The 17,357-nt window shown below is 39.8% G+C and overlaps 1 protein-coding gene and 1 long non-coding RNA gene across 2 annotated transcripts; one reads left to right on the top strand and one right to left on the bottom strand.

Moving 5' to 3' along the window:
- Window positions 1–1,662: 1,662 nt before the first annotated feature.
- On the bottom strand, window positions 1,663–16,193 carry LOC119496994 (14-3-3 protein beta/alpha-1-like). Its single transcript, XM_037784706.1, has 6 exons — window positions 16,055–16,193; window positions 11,631–11,942; window positions 5,574–5,697; window positions 3,845–4,008; window positions 3,482–3,577; window positions 1,663–2,784 (listed from the first exon to the last, which is right to left on the bottom strand). Exons 2-6 carry the CDS (start codon window positions 11,931–11,933, stop codon window positions 2,728–2,730), a joined length of 744 nt encoding a protein of 247 aa, XP_037640634.1. The 5' UTR covers window positions 11,934–11,942; window positions 16,055–16,193; the 3' UTR covers window positions 1,663–2,727.
- LOC119496995 lies at window positions 10,540–10,982 on the top strand. Its single transcript, XR_005208848.1, has 2 exons — window positions 10,540–10,674; window positions 10,764–10,982. It is a non-coding gene; the product is annotated as an uncharacterized LOC119496995 (long non-coding RNA).
- Window positions 16,194–17,357: the final 1,164 nt, after the last annotated feature.

Below are 17,357 nucleotides of genomic sequence, written 5' to 3'. Positions count from 1 at the left end.
CAAGTCTGTCGAATATCCTCCCCATTTATTTATCAATTGGTGTCTCCAGCACATATTTTGGACTGTTTTTGGCTCACCTTAGCTGAAATAAACAAAAGTGGATGCAGTTTTTGAATTTTACGGATACTAAAAGGTGTTACCTATGTGATCTAGGGTTACTTTATGGACAATGAAAGAGTTCACCTGCAGAAATGTTGCGAGACCAATCACACCAGGGACATTGTTTTCCAGTGTGGCCTAAATATTCCTAAATGTTGCAGAAAACTGATTTTATGACTCCTGATGATTTCAAAAGATCCCTTAAAAAATAAAGAGGGGAAAAAAACATGTCATCTGACATCTGATCTAATCAGCTTGAACACACCTTGGAAATAATCAAGACTCATAAAATCAGTTTTCTGCAGCAATTTGGAATATATTTTGCCTATTTGGTGGCCATTTTGAAAAATGGCTGCCATGGCCCTCAGGGACCAAATTTGCAGCGCCCCGATATCTATATCTTTTCATAACATTTGTTGCTTTTATTGCAAAATGCACAATCATTATGGATATTTCAGCTTAGCTGCCCCACTATTCATACCATAGGCCGTATATAAAGAAGATACCCTATTTGTTTTGCATCACCCACATGCTACAGTTGAATGTTATCATGATTATACTTATGTGCAGACCCTGCTGGATCAGTGCTCTGCAGATGTGCTATTTCCTGTATGTCTGTTCTCTCATGGGCAGGGTTTAAGAGATGGCACTGCAGCGCAACATTCCTCTGTGGTGGCCTTGCAGTGCCATCCTCCCACGGGGTCATGGCAATGGGGCAGCAACACCCAGAGGGCTGTGTTAAAGGGATTTTCCTTTTCCTCCTTCCTTCAGCTGTTCATTCAAGCTTACTGGCCTTTTGATTTTGGAACAAAACACAAGGGAGATGATGCTCCAGTCCCACGAAAATCAGAAATTCTTCACCCTTTTGCTCTTCTGACTTCTCTTATTAGTCTTCAGGAGGTGAATGAGATTTTGCAGTATTAAACTTTCCATGTCGACAGGACTGACTGTGTGTCTGAGAATTAATTGGTTGCTTGTAAATTAGATTATGGTGCAGATTAATGTAGGGAATATGTATTTGATTTGTGTTTCTTTGGTATTTTATGATTTTGTAGATATTTGACCAAAATGTTACAATGTTCAAGTAAAAGATATCAATATAATACCAATTACAAAAAAACTTTCCATGTCTCCCGTCTCCAAAGGTCCAGCATATTCAAGTGTGTGGCCTGTGTACTTATACCGTAGTTATATTTTCCTTGACATGATACAAAGGAAAAAAAGGCATCATTGACCACAGCAACAGCAGGGTATTTGCATTAGAGACACTGAATCAAACTGGTGGTATGAAATAAGGAGAGAGGAGGTCTGGTCTGCTCCCAGCCTCCGCCTGTGTGACTCACTTATTCCTGTACAGTGATTCACAGAACATCTCCGTTCTAATAGTTGCTGGATTTACCATCCAAATATAGCAAAATGTACTGGTTTTTGAGGTTAAGATAACCACTCCTGAGAGCTGAAAGTCATTAACGTGTATTATAGATAACTTCAAATATGTCAAAAGGAAAACTCTAAGGCTGTTGGACCACTCAAAACCACCAAAGTATCACACTTTTGGACACGTTTAAACTTTTAAATTATTTTTTTTTATTCCACTTACATGAAATTACACATTTCTCCCCAAATAACAGTTATGCTTGGGTGTTCTGTATGAAAATTCCAAAGACATGAACAAAGCTAGCCCGCCCGACAACAACCATCCTTACATCTCCACAAACTACTTCTTACCAACATGCAGTTTAGGCAAGTATTGAAAGAAAAAAAAGGAGAATAAAAGACAAATCAAATAAAAATCTTAAATTTGAAAAAGCAGTAACTAGATAAGCACGTGGGATTTTTTTTAAACTGTTGTGCTCATAAAAACAACAAGCTTGTGTGCTCTTGTTCTTCAAAGTTTTCTATACCTCGTAATTGATACATAGAAATACAAAAGCAGGTCACCCGAAAACAAAATAATAAAGAGTAGAAAGTTGAGCAACTGACAGTAAATGGAATGTAACCGTTGTGTTCCAACAAAACCTTGCCCTCTTGTCTCCAGCACTCTCCCGTCTTTACCTCTGCTGTCATTCCTCCTGCCAAGTACAGACTAACAGCTGCTGTCTCCTAAGGTGTGAGGAGCCAACGCCTCATGTTGGGAAACCACAGATGTATCATCCAAAGATGGTGTTAATCAAGAACAGGACTGTTAACATGAATAGGATACACGCGCAGTATAACTGTTTTCGGACTCTAAAAGCTCAACCAGCTGCATGTTTCATGAGTTGAGAACATGCCCTCTCACCCACCACCTCAATAATGCAACAACCCTATTGCTCCCACACACAAAAAGAAAGGTCAGCAGACAAGCAACCAACCCCAAACACACTTTACCCTTCCACATGGACCCTCCCCTGCCACGCAATTTAAAACTTACCCTCCCCTCCCCATCTCCTTTCCCCACAGTTACTACAAAAGAAGGAATAGTAAACCGATAGGAATGAGGTGAGTGTTGAGAGAACTAAATAGAAAAATGATGGAGAGAATTGGACGACAATGATGATAATAATAAGGTGGTCTCAGTGTTGATGATCATGTTGAAGATGAACCGGGATGATGGCAGGTAGACAGGGATGACTGTGGGGGTCGGGCTCAATCTTTCTGCTCCGGATCGTCCTCTGGCTCAGCCTGGGTATCAGAGGTCCACAGCTGAGAAAAGACAGGAGGACAAGCAGAACGGGAAGGAGAAGAGTCAAAAAGGAGGGGGTAAAGGAAAAAAGGGCAACATCCATTAATACGTTATTTCAAGTCAAGTCAATTTTATTTGTATGACCCAATATCGCAAATTTGTACAGGATGTACAGGATACAACACCGTCTGTCCCAATCTTAAAATACCTTTTTATTTTCATTTTTTTTTATGTTTTCTGGTCACAGAGTGTATTGGTGTTTTAAATAAAAGGCATACTGATGATTGCAAACATTTATAGAACACAGAGAAAAAAAACAATAGTTTCAATTAGAGCTGCCACAATTAGTCAAACTGCAGAAAATTAATCCGTAGAAATTTGATAATCTGATTCATCTTTAAATTATTCTCAAACAAAAATGGCAATCTTTCTGGTTTCAGCTCCTCAAATGTGAGTATTTTCTGGTTTTCTTACTCTTCAGTGATGGAAAATTGAATATCTTTGAGTTTTGGACTGAAAAGACATTTGAAAATCTCACTGTGGGTTCTGGGACGCTGCGATTGGCATTTTAAAGACCAAACAATTACTTGAGAAAATTATCGGTAGACTAATCAATCAAGAAAATACTTAGTTGCAGTCCCATTAGCTACATTCTTTTGTGCACAAAATCTGTTAATGTCATTTGAGTTGGTACACGTTTAAGAAATGAACACTTACTGTCAAGTTGTCTCTCAGTAGCTGCATGATTAGTGTACTGTCTTTGTACGAATCTTCACTCAGTGCATCGAGCTCCGCAATGGCATCATCGAAAGCCTAAAGGATTCAAAACATATATTTTGAACTGCTGGAAAAATGATGTAGGCCTTAAACAAGCTGGTATGTGTCAGTAAAATGTGTATGTTTCAGGTCAGTTTGTGTACACAGGTTTTATTGCTGTCTCACTGTGCGTATTTAAACAGTTGTGCAATCAGTCGTACAAGTCCTCACAAAACAAACATGACATGTTATAAATTTGCATTACATTGAGCAGTTTAATATCCTCACAAGTTTGAAAAGAGTTATGTGGTGTTATGAACTTACAGTTTTAGCCAGCGTGCAGGCCTCCTCAGGTGAGTTGAGGATCTCATAGTAGAAAACTGAGAAGTTGAGGGCAAGACCGAGACGGATTGGGTGCGTGGGCTGCATTTGCTCTTTGCTGATATCAAAGGCACCTTGGTAGGCCAGCTTTGAGTTTTCCATGATAGCTGAGAGGAAAAAAGAAGCAAGAGAGTTGTGGAACATTATACCAGACAAAACTCAAATTTATTTTTATGATTTCATAGTGAATACTTGATACTATACAATACACCCGGTTTATTAGAATTTGTTAGCTAAAACTACTGTAATCTAACACAACAACCCTGCAATAACAACTATTATAATAAATTGAAATAAGAATGTGGAATCAATACCTCACTAAAACAGTTTTAAAATAGAATACATTCAGTTTAAAAAACATCTAATGACTTTCCCCAACACTCTAGAGTAACTGATGACTAATACTATAGATGGGCCACACCTCTCTGTGATATGAACAAGTGCCTCTTTCTCAGTTTGTGTTGAGTACAGAGCATCAGGGAGAAGGCTCGTTGGGAGGTTCAACACCAATTGTTTCTGAAGGCCAAAATAAACATTCTCGGAACACGATGTTAAAAAGGCCAAGTTGTACATACTTTCTTACAGTGGCGGTCATAGTGAAGGGAGAATTATAAAGCAGATGCCGGAGGTCAATAAACGGGCTCAGAAATTTCAGAGTTGGACAGTGGCACTGTCTGTAGACTGACTGATTACTACTGGCTGACTGTGGACCTGCTGTTGAACAGCCCGAGACCTTTTAGTTTTCCCTTATGGCTAAAGACATGCATGCCTACATTGACTACAAACAAGGCAAGTTATGGAAATGCTGATATGTATCTGAGAAAGAAAATCTCTAAAATTGATAGACAACTGTGTGGATTATTTTTCTCTCTCCTTGTAAACCATCTCAGGACCATCCAGATTCAAATTGCAAACCTTTGGGGGGTCCAGACCCCAGGTTGGTAATCACTGTCTTGTTGGATAGGCATGAAATTAGTAAAATACATATGGCTACAAATGACAAATGAGACTTGCATATCAGTCTACAGAGTTTAGTAGCTTTAGAGAGAGGAGACCAGTGAATCATGTTGCTTTAACATCTGTAGACACTGTTATATTTCTTCCACTAGGGGGCAAATAGGTTAAGAGAATGAAACTGAAACGGATGGAGACACTCTTTACTCCTGAGGTGCTTTCTAAACAAAAAGATGTGATCATGCTTATTTAAAAAGGTTAAGCTGGTCACTGTAGACCAGAGACTAGCCTAAGATTGACTGAGGCCCAATAAACCCCAACAGGTTTAGTTTTTCAGGTTAAATTTACAAAAAAAGATCTCCTCTTAAAGTTCATTTTTTTAACATGCTTAAGGCATCTATTGCATAATTATTCCCCATACTAGTTGTTGACTATTAACAGTAAACAACAATAACAGGAAGTGTTAACATTGAAATACATTTATTCCACCTTTCTTACTGCCAGAGGAGCATGTTGTAAGTTGTAGTAATCAGCATTGAAGAGCCAATGTCATAAAGCTCATCCCAATATGTAAGTGTTCATTTAATAGGATCTTAACTAATACATCATATTTGGCTAGGCTAGGAGTTGCAAAACATGCTCACGCATAAATAATGAAAATGAAATAATCCCCTACCACCCACACACACAGATGGTATAAAAGAGACTTAACGCTTACCTGTCCGCTCTTCGTCTGTAGCCACCTCAGCCAAGTAGCGGAAGTAGTCTCCTTTCATTTTCAAATAGAAGACTTTGCTCTCTGGTTGATCGGCTTTCAAAATGAGATGATCGTCCAAGAGACTCTGTGGCAGAAAGCAAATAAAACAGACATAGCATACTGTTAGAAAAGAACAGACTTCCTAAAATATTAAAATCCAATGCGTCAACTGTAATGTATATAGCTTGCTTTTGATTTGGGCTGGCATGACCTTGAAATAGCAGAGTAGATTTGTATACTTGGGTACTATGGGTATAAAATAAAAAGTTCATCGATGAAGGTGGGAATTTTTACACTGATTACTACAAAGCTCATGTGACTATAAAACACTTATCCACTGACCCCATAAGAGCAGTGGATGTTATTTCAACCCATTCAAATAAACCTCATAGCCAACATTTCTCAACAGACCTAAATGAGGGTAGAGCTGGCTACCTCCAATAGCCTCAGGGATGGAGCCCCCCTTGAGCCACTGAAGGGGGGTGGATCTGTGTGGATGGTGGATAACATTAAAGCGTAGGGGAGGAGAAAGCGTCAGGCTGGGCAGAAGAGTGGAGAGTGAAGATGGTGCAGAGTGGAAAAAGGTTGGGGGAGGAGAGTGAGGGAGGATGGAATATGGATGAAAGTTGGTGGGATGGAGAAAGAGGGGAGAGAGCTAGGCTGATTAACTCCTGATGAGCTTTTGCTGAGGAAGTAGGCCACTCACAGAGCCCAGCTTTCCAACACAAGAATGCACCACTAGACAGCCTCTCCCTGTTGCTAACCTGAGTGCTAGCTTGCGGGGGGAAGCGTACCTTATTGTCATATGAGGTGGTAGTGTATATTAACACACCAGCTGAAAGGTGTTGTTAATCTACCATGTTAAAGCGCTATGGGACAAAGAGGGTTAAACACTGCCTCTACAGCAACATGAATCTCCCCAACAGCCATTACAAAAAGTGGGCCATATCCACCTTATTTTCGGGGCATTGCTGTAGAAATGATGGGCATAACTTCTGGTGAGGTAGCCGAAGTAGCAGTAAGCTAGTTAGTCCCATAGGCTAACCATAGTGGCTAACCGCCAACAGCGCTTCTTTTGAAAAGTAATTCGCTTTCAATTTGAGCAAATCATGCTTTATTTTTTTAACAGATATCTAAGGTTAAAAATTTCATTTTCTAAAATGTCCGTGCTGAGCTCTGTTACTTGTTGCGCTGTTCGCGGCTGCACTTACAACCAGACAAAGCTAAATTTGTGGCTTCATCAACAGTGTGTTGAACATGCACCCAAAACAAAAAGGGACTGTTCTTGTGACCAACGGTACAGTTTCCATCGCCTACCTACAGACGAGGAATCCAGAAGAATGTGGCTGAGAAAGCTAAACTTGAAGAGACCACCATAAACCCTGTATGTGTGCTCATTTTATTTAGTGGAGAAAAAGCCAACGGAGGAAAATCCATATCCTACTTTGTGGTGGGCTATGAAAGAGAAGTACAGAAGAGATGTCAGGTCCTTAAAAAGGACTGACAGCAGTGTCAGGAGAACATAAGGTATGATTTCATGTGTGTAGGGAGGACACAGCATTGTAGCGTCTGTTTAATGAAAGCTAGTTACTTTTACCATTTTCTATACAGTTTAAAATGTAAGGCAGTTTATGGCACGGAGTGCAGGGAAACATTAGACTAAAAATAGTTCAAGTACAGTTATCTGTGCGTAGAAAAAAAAAAAAAAACCTTACTGTGGAAGTACTGATCTGCCTCAGAGCTTTTCAGATTGTTCATCGCTTCACCGTCTGTAGCAACGGAGTCAATAAAGTAGCTAAATATGCTAGTGTACGTTATCTGATGCCACTTCTTCAGGTCATTGCTCTGAATTCCGTTTAGAGCTCCTTTAAGAAACACAGTCCAGACCTGCCCTTCAATTTACAATGCCTCCTGATTTCTAAAACTGAGTGGAGACGGGCCTAGCTAATGCTTTCTACATAGGAATAGTAATATAAAGAGGGGCTGTGAGCCTGGGTCCCTGGGCAGAAGGCAAACATTATAATTTAGGTCACAAGTTGAAAAATTTGGTCTGAAAAAGAATGTAATGTAGGCTCACATCACACAAATCCATATATTAATAGTTCAAACACTGACCAGTATTCCAAATGGATTCAGAGACAAGGATGTTTGTAAGTTCTGTAAGATTGTGTTCATTACACAGTGCATTTGTACATTATCTCAAGTTCAATGGAACAAACTAGGCTGATGAAGTGCCTGCATTTGCCGAATGATCTTAGACTGATGTGAGGGATCAGAAAAGCCCTCTGGGATCTGAATGTGGAACTGAGCCACTGGCAAGGGCATAGCTAAAATCAAACCACGGCAGGGATGTTGAAAGCACATGAAACTATATAATCGTATGATAATATCTTGTATGATTATATCTTCCTCTATAGTCTTGTTGCATTCAAAGAATTGAGAGAGATTCCTAGAAAGGACAACCCAAGCAAGCCAAGATGTAAAAGCCTCTCAGCTCAAGAGGAACAGGCAACACAGCCATGTTCCTAAAAGAAATGCACAGGTAAGGCCTCTCTACTTGAATAGAACTTATATTGTTTATATTGAAACAAAGTGGATCGTACCAAGTAACTAGGGCTGTACCGTATGTCTTTTAAATTCAAAACTGCTATTGAGGTTTTCGAATGAAGCTTTGAGTGTCCGTTAATACAGGTGAATGCCTCCCTTCGTGTACGCCGCAGCAAGCGGGAGAGCAAACAGATTTTTGGCCGCAGAGAAAATGTTTTTTGAAAGGCTAAACGCCAACAAATATGGATGAAAGCAGAATATTTCATTAGATAAAAATGTGAATTTTCTGTAAGGTGTCCATGTAGCATTTTTTTTTTTCTGGCAGAAAAGCGTTGGCAGGGCTGACAACCATTCTGAAATGTTCAAAAGATGTTCAACTAGAAGCACTCGGAGTGTCAGCACAAAAGATTTGGAGTGCTGTGAAAAAAGTTAGGCTGGCGCTCAGAAGAAAATGCTATATGGACTTTCAGCCCGAGTTATTAATAATTTAAAGGTACAAAAAAGGTAGCACAAAACACTATTCCAGCAGGGGAATGCTCTGGTATCTCAAACAACACTAAAACAACAACTGTTACATTAGATTACACAAGTTCTGTTAGCAATAAAACACATTTCTTAAAAACTTACCTTAAAATGGACCATTAAAATGCATATTGAGTTTGTCAACTTTAAGTTGGCCATATAGCTAAACTCAGTCATTGGAAGTTGTTGTTTAAGTATTGCAACAACGTAAAAAAATCCATCAAGAAAGATAACAAATAAGGTGTCAATACATACAACCAGACTTATACCACTTTCACACCTAAGCGACAACCCCAGGAAAATCTGTTTGCTATTGTTTTGAACAACCAACAAGAGCCACTTCATGCAGCAATTAGCCGTTTGCTAAAGTGAGAAAGTAGGCAAGGGCTCTTCTTGTCTTCATGCAACTACTTCCATCACTTGCATAACCAAGAGCAATAACATGAATACCATGGAGGAGAGACTGTATGCGTCGTTATCTCCATTTGATTTTGGTTTGTCCCCCTCTACGGTGGTGGCCTTTTCATTCCACCTTTGATTGCGGCCATTCAGAACAGGAACAAACATGTCTTTAGACGTGGTAGGGCGACACCTTGAACGAACTAGTTCGCTTCAAGCATACCCTAGCCTTATCCTCGTCATACACCCCTCCTCTTCTGCCCTATTTACTCTCATCCCTCTCTATTTCGGTCCCCATAAGGCTGTTCGGCCGAAGTGGAGGTCAGCGAACCAGAGCGCTGGTAGCTCAGCTGCTGTCATTATAGGATTAGGACATGGTGAGTCACCAGGCAGATAATGCACCGGCTGAGAGAAGAACAGAGTAGCAGAGGTTCTACAGATGAGGGGCTTGAAATACCACGTGCATATGCATGGTAGTGTGCAATGACATTTTTTTTTTACACAATGAAAAACAAATTTTTAACTGCTAAAGCTGCCCAGCTGCAACAATAACCTAATGCAAAAACAGGTTAAATCCACCATTTGCCGCCAGCTGCAGTGATTGCGCAAAACAGGGCGAGCTAGCAGCCACGATGTTGCACGCGCTGGTGTGGACCCATGCAGCCACTTTAGTCTCCACTGCATCAATACATTTTGCTGTGAGGTTATCAGCTCTGTCTGCCTGGCATACTTGGTCAGAGTGTGATTTTTTTTGGAATGTACCACACTAAGGCCATGTGGTCAATTATATAATTTACTTAATATGTAATAACAATAACTTATTTCACCAGTTGATACTATTGGTCAATTGGGGAACAAGCTTTTAAACAACAAAATGAAGAGCCACTATATGGCAGGAGGTATTTTACATCAACAGCTTGAATTTCTCAGTTTTCGAGGCATGCCTGAATGCACCAGGAAGTCCCCGACGGCGCTACAATGAGCATAAACTCCGCTTTACAGTACAAAAGGATGTACACACAATCGATTTTAAGCAGAGATAGCGAGACTGCGGCTAAAATCGCTGAACAGTTCGATGAGCGCTGTTTTCTTTGGTTGCTGCAGGCGAAATCTTCAGCAGCCTACAAATTGTAGTTTTTCCTAAAATGTTCATGGTTTACAGAACTCACGGGGAAGGCAAAATATCGCCATATCAGTGACTTCAGAGAAGCAGGTTTTTCCAGTCCTGTTGTTTCTTCATCATCTCTGACTTTGGCAATGGCCATGGTGTCTCAAAGTGCAGCTGCAGACTACCGGTAAGATACACTGTATTTTCTTTAGCTGCAGGCTACCGGAAAGATACGCTGTGTCGTCTTTGAGCTGCAGACTACCGGAGATACGTGGTGGCGTCTTTGAGCTGCAAACAACCGCAGACACGCTGTGTCGTCCCTATCTGCAGACTACTGGTAAGATACGCTGTGTTGTCTCTTCCTGCAGACTACCGGAGAGATAAGCTGTGTCTTCGCTATCGCAGACTACCAGTAAAATACGCTGTGTTGTCTCTACCTGCAGACTACCAGTAAGATGCGCTGTCGTCTCTACCTGCAGACTACCGGTGAGTGTATTTACACATAATTTCCTGCATTGTGTGAGCTCATGCGTTCTGTGTTTTCATACTTTCTCATCTCTGGGTTATCCACTTAGAACTTGACTGCGGCTTGCACTGCTCAGTGCTGATCAAACAAGGAAGTTGGTGACATTCAAAAGAACTGCTGCTGCAGGGGTAATTAGAGAGGACCACTTGGAGCATGACCATAAGTCAGGATTAACACACTTAAACTGCTGAAAAACCTGGCTAACTCAAGATTATGAATCATGAATGAAATCAATAAACTAAGTAGAAGATGTTTAAAAAAAAAAAAATCCTCATTTTGCATACTCTCACCCCACTTAATATACTTTTTTTTCCCATGTGTGAGGAAGAATACAATGATAAGCTATAGGTCATCACTGATAACAGATAACTTAAAGGCAGAACACTTGAGCAGAATTGCTGTAAAACGGCAAGGGATAATAATGAAGCACTCAAGGCGTGGCACTTCTTTACAAGGTCCGACATGTCTTTTTGACAGAAATGACACATTCAAGAATAAGAGCCGTTGAAGGGAGGTACGACTGTGGAGTTAGACTCACTCCACGGTCATCCGACATTTCTTCACATAATCTGAATGTCAAAAGGAGATGATTGACTGAAGTAATTTGCAAAAAATGTACATGCCAAACGATTAATAACCACACTTGCTGAAAATGAATAAATCCAGTTTGTTCTTGGGGGTAAAATGTGATACTGTATGATATCAGATTAGATTTAATAGTTAACGTTTATCCACTTTTTTTACCATGCAGTATACAGAGCCATGGACAATTCGCTTTAACCAGAAATGAGCCACTTTCAGACATGCACATTTCTAAGTAAAAAGGATATGGACACCTATGTCTAAATGATGACAAAAAGCTTAAACGGACAGATAAAGCCAACACTGTTGTTAAATGAAATGTTATCAATCTCACCAGCACATCTTTGCAGATATCTTTCAGCTCTTTCTCAATCTTTTCCCGGTACACTTTGGCCATGGTCTTCCTCTTTTCGCCGTCGGCCTTGTGTTCAATGCTGGACACCACACGCCACGAGGAGCGGCGGGCACCCACCACATTCTTGTAGGCCACTGACAGCAGGTTACGCTCCTCGTTTGACAGCTTATCGCTCTCCTCTGTCACAGCCTTCATTGTAGCAGCCATGTCATCATAGCGCTCAGCCTGCTCGGCCAGCTTGGCCTTTTGCACCAGTGGGTTTGGGCATGCTTGCTCGGTCATGACTGCTCACTGGACAAAGAAAAGTAGAGAAGAAAAGAAAAGAGGACAGCTGGCGGTCAATTAAGTGAGTGGTGAGAGAATATTTTTCTATTTGGACCAGTGCCTATTTACCAGACATTCCCATCACTTAAGAAGTAGAGCAATTGAAAAATATAATGTAAAGAGCGATTAATAAGGCTAATGAGCCTAAACTATCAGTAAAAGAGAAATCATCTCTATTGGTTTAACTGAAGTTGTGGCATTTGATGCAACTGCTATTTTTTAGGCTTGCTGCCCTCCTAAGGAAGTATTTCTACAAGGAAACACTGATGCACTCCGTGACCAATCAAGGCTATGGGAGTGAAAGGGTGATTGGACAGGGAAGAATAGCAAAGGGCCATCACATAACAACAAGTGAGCACAAAAGCAAGAGTACATTGACTATAGAGTGCTGCAGGGATGACAAATTTTTGTAGGCCAACCCGGCAGTTAGCATCGTTAGCTCTGTGGCAAACAAACGTTTATGATACTTAAACATTTTTTTCCCATAAGAATCTCCACCAATGAACATCACTTTTATGATTTTTGAAATGTGAATGCAATCGCCAAAAGTAAAAGCTAACGTTAGGCTATAAACAAACTACATCATGGTCACATAAGCGTGAGTAAAAACAACAAGGCTGTAAAGGCGGAGAAGTCGACGTGATGACATTTAGTAGTCTCATTTAGCCACTTGTTAGCAACCGCTGTTTTTAAGACACATAAAAACTTAAAAATTCACAAGTGGGATATTTACTGACGTATTTTATATGGTAGAACAAAACCTCATCTCTTCAGCTTGTGTTGACCACCTTATTTTAGGCATCTAACTAAAAACCTATCAATACACCCATTGACTTCCAGACAAGAGACAACCGGAAGTGCTAAAAAGAAACTAATTTCTGGGTTTTAGGACTCATTTCTGCACCAGTCTATATGTTTAAGATATTAGAAAATAACTTTTGCTAAAGATGTATTTTTGTTAGCTAAATAAGAAGGTTCAGTAAGTAAAGATGCAGTTACATTAAAATAAAAATATGCCAGCAAGGCCTGTGAGCATGGGGATTTAAGAAAAGTGGCGATATTACTGTTAGCAACTGTTGCTTTTTGTTCAACGACATAAAATACATCAATAAATACCCATATCTTGAATGTTGAAGCCTCTATGTGTCTTAAATAAGGCGGTTGCTAAGAAGTGGCTAAATGAGACTACTAAACGTCATCACGCCAACTGGTCCGCCTTTATAGCCTCGTTGTGTTTACTCACGTTCATGTGACCGTGGTGTACTTTGTTTATAGACGTTAGCTTTTTACTTCTGGCGATTGCATTTACACTTCAAAAATCATAAAAGTGGTGTTCATTTGTGAAGATTATCTTGCTGAACAAAACGTGTAAGTATCATAAAGGACAAACACAGAGCTTATTTTCTGCAATAATCCAAAACCCAATGGAAAAATCTCATTGGCTTTTTGTTGAGGGAACCAGGGTGATGCCAACTTCCTGGTTGGCCTACAAAAATACCTCATCCCTGGAGCACTCTATAGGTTGGTATTGTAAAATAATAATGTGAATGCAGTGATGTGTTGACTTGACACCGCAGCGACACAGGAATTCTCATTTCTAGATCAATACCCTACATCCGCCTGACCCATCCAAAATAGCCAGCGGGGTTCCAGAGAATCAATCACTTTTTTCCATTCCAGAGTTCATGTAGTGTGGCGTGTTCAATTTCTGTCCTGACATACAGAAACAAAAGCAAATTCTACACACCCTATATAGAGTTAAACAACCAAATAAACTGAAAAAAATAATAGAAAAATACTGAAATCACAAAACAGACTATTTCCAAATTGCCAGCTTGTATCCCCTTCAGAAGGATTTGTAATTTTTTAAAGAAAAACACTCAACTACAGTATTTATATCTGTCAACAGGAGGACATACATTACTATAGAGAGGCAAAGTCCCGCCCTTTGGATGTATAAAGAGAACGGAGCTGACGGGAGAGCTAGCGACGACCTTGGAGAAGTTAGCAGAAGTATACACATGTGACTACGTCCTAACGTACTTACATGGAAATAAGATTGATTGGATTATATTCACCAGAAGTATAAAACAAGACATGTTCCTTATAAATTAAAAATATAATAACACTAATTTGTGAGGGAAATATCTTTATTCTTTGACTTTTGGGTTGCTGGAAAAAAATGTAATAAATAATTCCTTACAATGACTGATATATTTGACTTCAGGACATCTATGACTACATACATGCTGAAAATCAAACATTTTTACTGTATTTATTTAGATATTTTCCAAAGTGAAAGTCCTTAGAATACTTAAAAAAAAATCACAGTACATATCGAATCGGCAGTATCGTGATAGCATTGAATCAGGAGAAAGGTGAATTGTCCCAGCCCTAGTAGCTTTACTGCTGCCACTCCAAAACAACACAAAAGGTGTTTAATAGTTTCAGCTTTGCAAAATTTTAAAAAACAGTATGCAAAGGGAATTTGTAGAAATTGCAACCGTTTCAGCACACACTGGTGATCTACCAAATGACATGATGTAACATGACCCATGGGTATGTATGGGGTGTGTATTGCTGCTGCCTTTTATTAAACCAGATAATGATCTTATACTGCACTAGAGCTTTTACTCTTGTGTGTTATACTCTATATTAGCTTCTATCCTAGCTTTTTTTTTTTAGCTTGTTTTTATTTTCTAATTTTTAATGTTTTTATAACCGTTTTAATTATGTCTTATTGTTCTTTTGCACTTTGTCGCAATGTTCTTTATGTAAAGCACTTTGAATTGCCTGTTGCTGAAATGTGCTATACAAATAAAGCTGCCTTGTATGCATTTTAATCGACAAATAAATAAGCTACAAAAAAAAGTAATTACAGTTCAAATCTCGTGTGGTTGTAAGACGAGTCGTCGAAATAAAGTATTCAACAGTCATTGTACTGATAGAATATATCGATCTTGAATTGCTGGCTAGGATAAACGCAGATGTGCCCCCTCTCTCTCTCTCTGCCGTACACACACACACACACACACCACCACACCCATCATCTCCGTACCTGTGGCTCGCCCTACAAGCGAGAACACGGAAACTAAAGTGCGACATTACAGCCAAGTACTGTGATTAATGTCTGTCTATTTTTCCCCTTCACGAACTCAGAAACGCTTCCATTGAATATAAGTTGAGTTAAAACCAACTAGTTGAGACGATGAGACGGCATTAAAGCATTAAAGCATGAAGAATGAAGAGAGAGCAGCCTCTAGCTAGCGTTAGCGTGAGGCCCTCGTGACCTGTTTCCAGTATGGCGCCGACTAGTTCCTGGAACCAAGCATTCCAGACCACCACCAAAAAAAAAAAAAAGGGCCCGGGGGTTAAACCCGTTTTCTACCGCCTTTGGTCATTTATTTTAACGTGTACAAACTATTTCAAACGTTTATGTTCAACCCCGAAACCGAAAAAACGAGTATCTTGGCTGCTTCATGCGACGCCGATCTGTTAAAAAGGTGTGATGTTGGGTTGAACCGTCTGGTAGCAGAGGAGATATCAATCTAATCGTTCAGTATGTTAATGTGTAACATACTCAACACCTCCAAGACAGCTAATAAAACTACATCACCGTGCCACGGGTTGCTGGCAATGTCAGACAATGTGTAGAATTACGGAGGCTGAAACTAAGATTACACACCCTAGAATAACAGACATATTTGTATACATGCGACAGTTATTATTCCTCCTAGACAATGCATTCCCATCACAGTAGGTATTTATTAACAAGGAAGCAGTTAGCATAACCTTACATATAACATGTTAAACGTGTGAGGCAGAATATCTATATATATCAGAGCTTCAACCCTCGACCTGACCCGTCCTATGCTCCATTTTATAACCAGCCATTAGACACATCCCAAACGGTAGCTAAGCTAGCCATTGTTCTTTGCTCTGACGGTCTTCGCGGCTACAAGAAGCCCCACAATCAACTGGGAGGCGATGCGCTTACACCATCGCTGTATTATACGATGACTTAGAAGACCTTACTATAATTATTGTTAACGTTTTAAAAGTGTTAAATCGTTTCCTACCTGGGTACTGGCGGATAGCAGTGATTTCGACGTGCCACGATACAGCTGATTCTCTCAGGCAGTCTGTGTGAATGCAGTCCACGGGGTTTCCCTCCAATCACACCAGTCCAAGGCACGGCCGGAACAGGGGGAGGGGGGGGGGGGGAGAACATGACGTCAAACGTTACCAAGGCAACCGAACACGAGGCATTGTGGGAGGTGTAGTTTATTAATATTATAACTAGGATAGGATAGGATAGCACTTTATTTATCCCCGTGGGGAAATTGCAGTTGCACAACAGCAAAGATTCTAACAGAAGAAGTAAGTAAGTACATAAAATAAGAATAAGGCAGGGCATACAATAAATAAGAGTAAAAAAAATACCCAAGCAATAGAACACTAGTAAAAAGTTAAAGTTAAAAAGGTAAATAAATATGTGCATTATAAATATTATAAATGATGTGCAGTAGTGACCTTTGTCATACTCTTTGAGATGTAATCAATTTAGAATCCCTAATTGTCGTACTACAGATCACTATTTTGTATGCTATCTGGACAGAGGCAGAAACAGCATAATATAGGCTACTGACTGATCTGGTGTGAATTCAGATTCACTTGCTGTTTTTAAATATAATCTTAAAACTCACCTGTTCCTCTTAGCTTTCCCCTAGGTTTTTTTTTATAATTGCTTTGATTTTTAGTTGCTTATAATTTATGTCAGGAAATAATTTGTCTATAATCTTATTCATCCTATTTTGTTACGTTTCTCGTGTAAATTGTCTTAACATTGTATTGTGATTGTTTTACCCTTTGTGTGAAGCACCTTGAGATTTCGCTGTATTTTAAAGTGTGCTACAAAAATTCAATTCATTATTATTATTATTAATGCAGCCTTACACTGCATGCTGCCCACTGATCATGGCAGTGTGGAGCTGATTGGTGATGTGGTCACATTTTATCAAGAGACCACCAAGCTCCTTAGAGTGATATTTCTCTAACAAAATGAGTCGTTTTCCACACAGTGGTGAAATTGTGTCTGGAATTGCTGGAGATGCTGAGGGCATCACAAACTGGAACACAGGACACAGTGCTACAGTATATCTTACCTAATAGAAACTACTATTTCTGCATTCTGGTTGGTTTCCAAGGGGAGAGAGTGAAGCTATTTTTGCCTTGTCACATGTTTTCCCCTTGGGCCAAGATTTCAAGCCTGTAACCTATTTAAGGGCAGATCAGATCGTGTTGGCTGTAGAAATGCACAGGCACCAGTACAAAAAAAAAGTTAGTTTCCTCTCACTTGTCAAAGTCTGGTCTAAATCAGAG

The sequence above is a fragment of the Sebastes umbrosus genome, chromosome 11 (assembly GCF_015220745.1).
Source record: "Sebastes umbrosus isolate fSebUmb1 chromosome 11, fSebUmb1.pri, whole genome shotgun sequence".
NCBI lineage: Eukaryota > Metazoa > Chordata > Actinopteri > Perciformes > Sebastidae > Sebastes > Sebastes umbrosus.
This window is presented reverse-complemented; position numbering and strand designations above follow the sequence as displayed.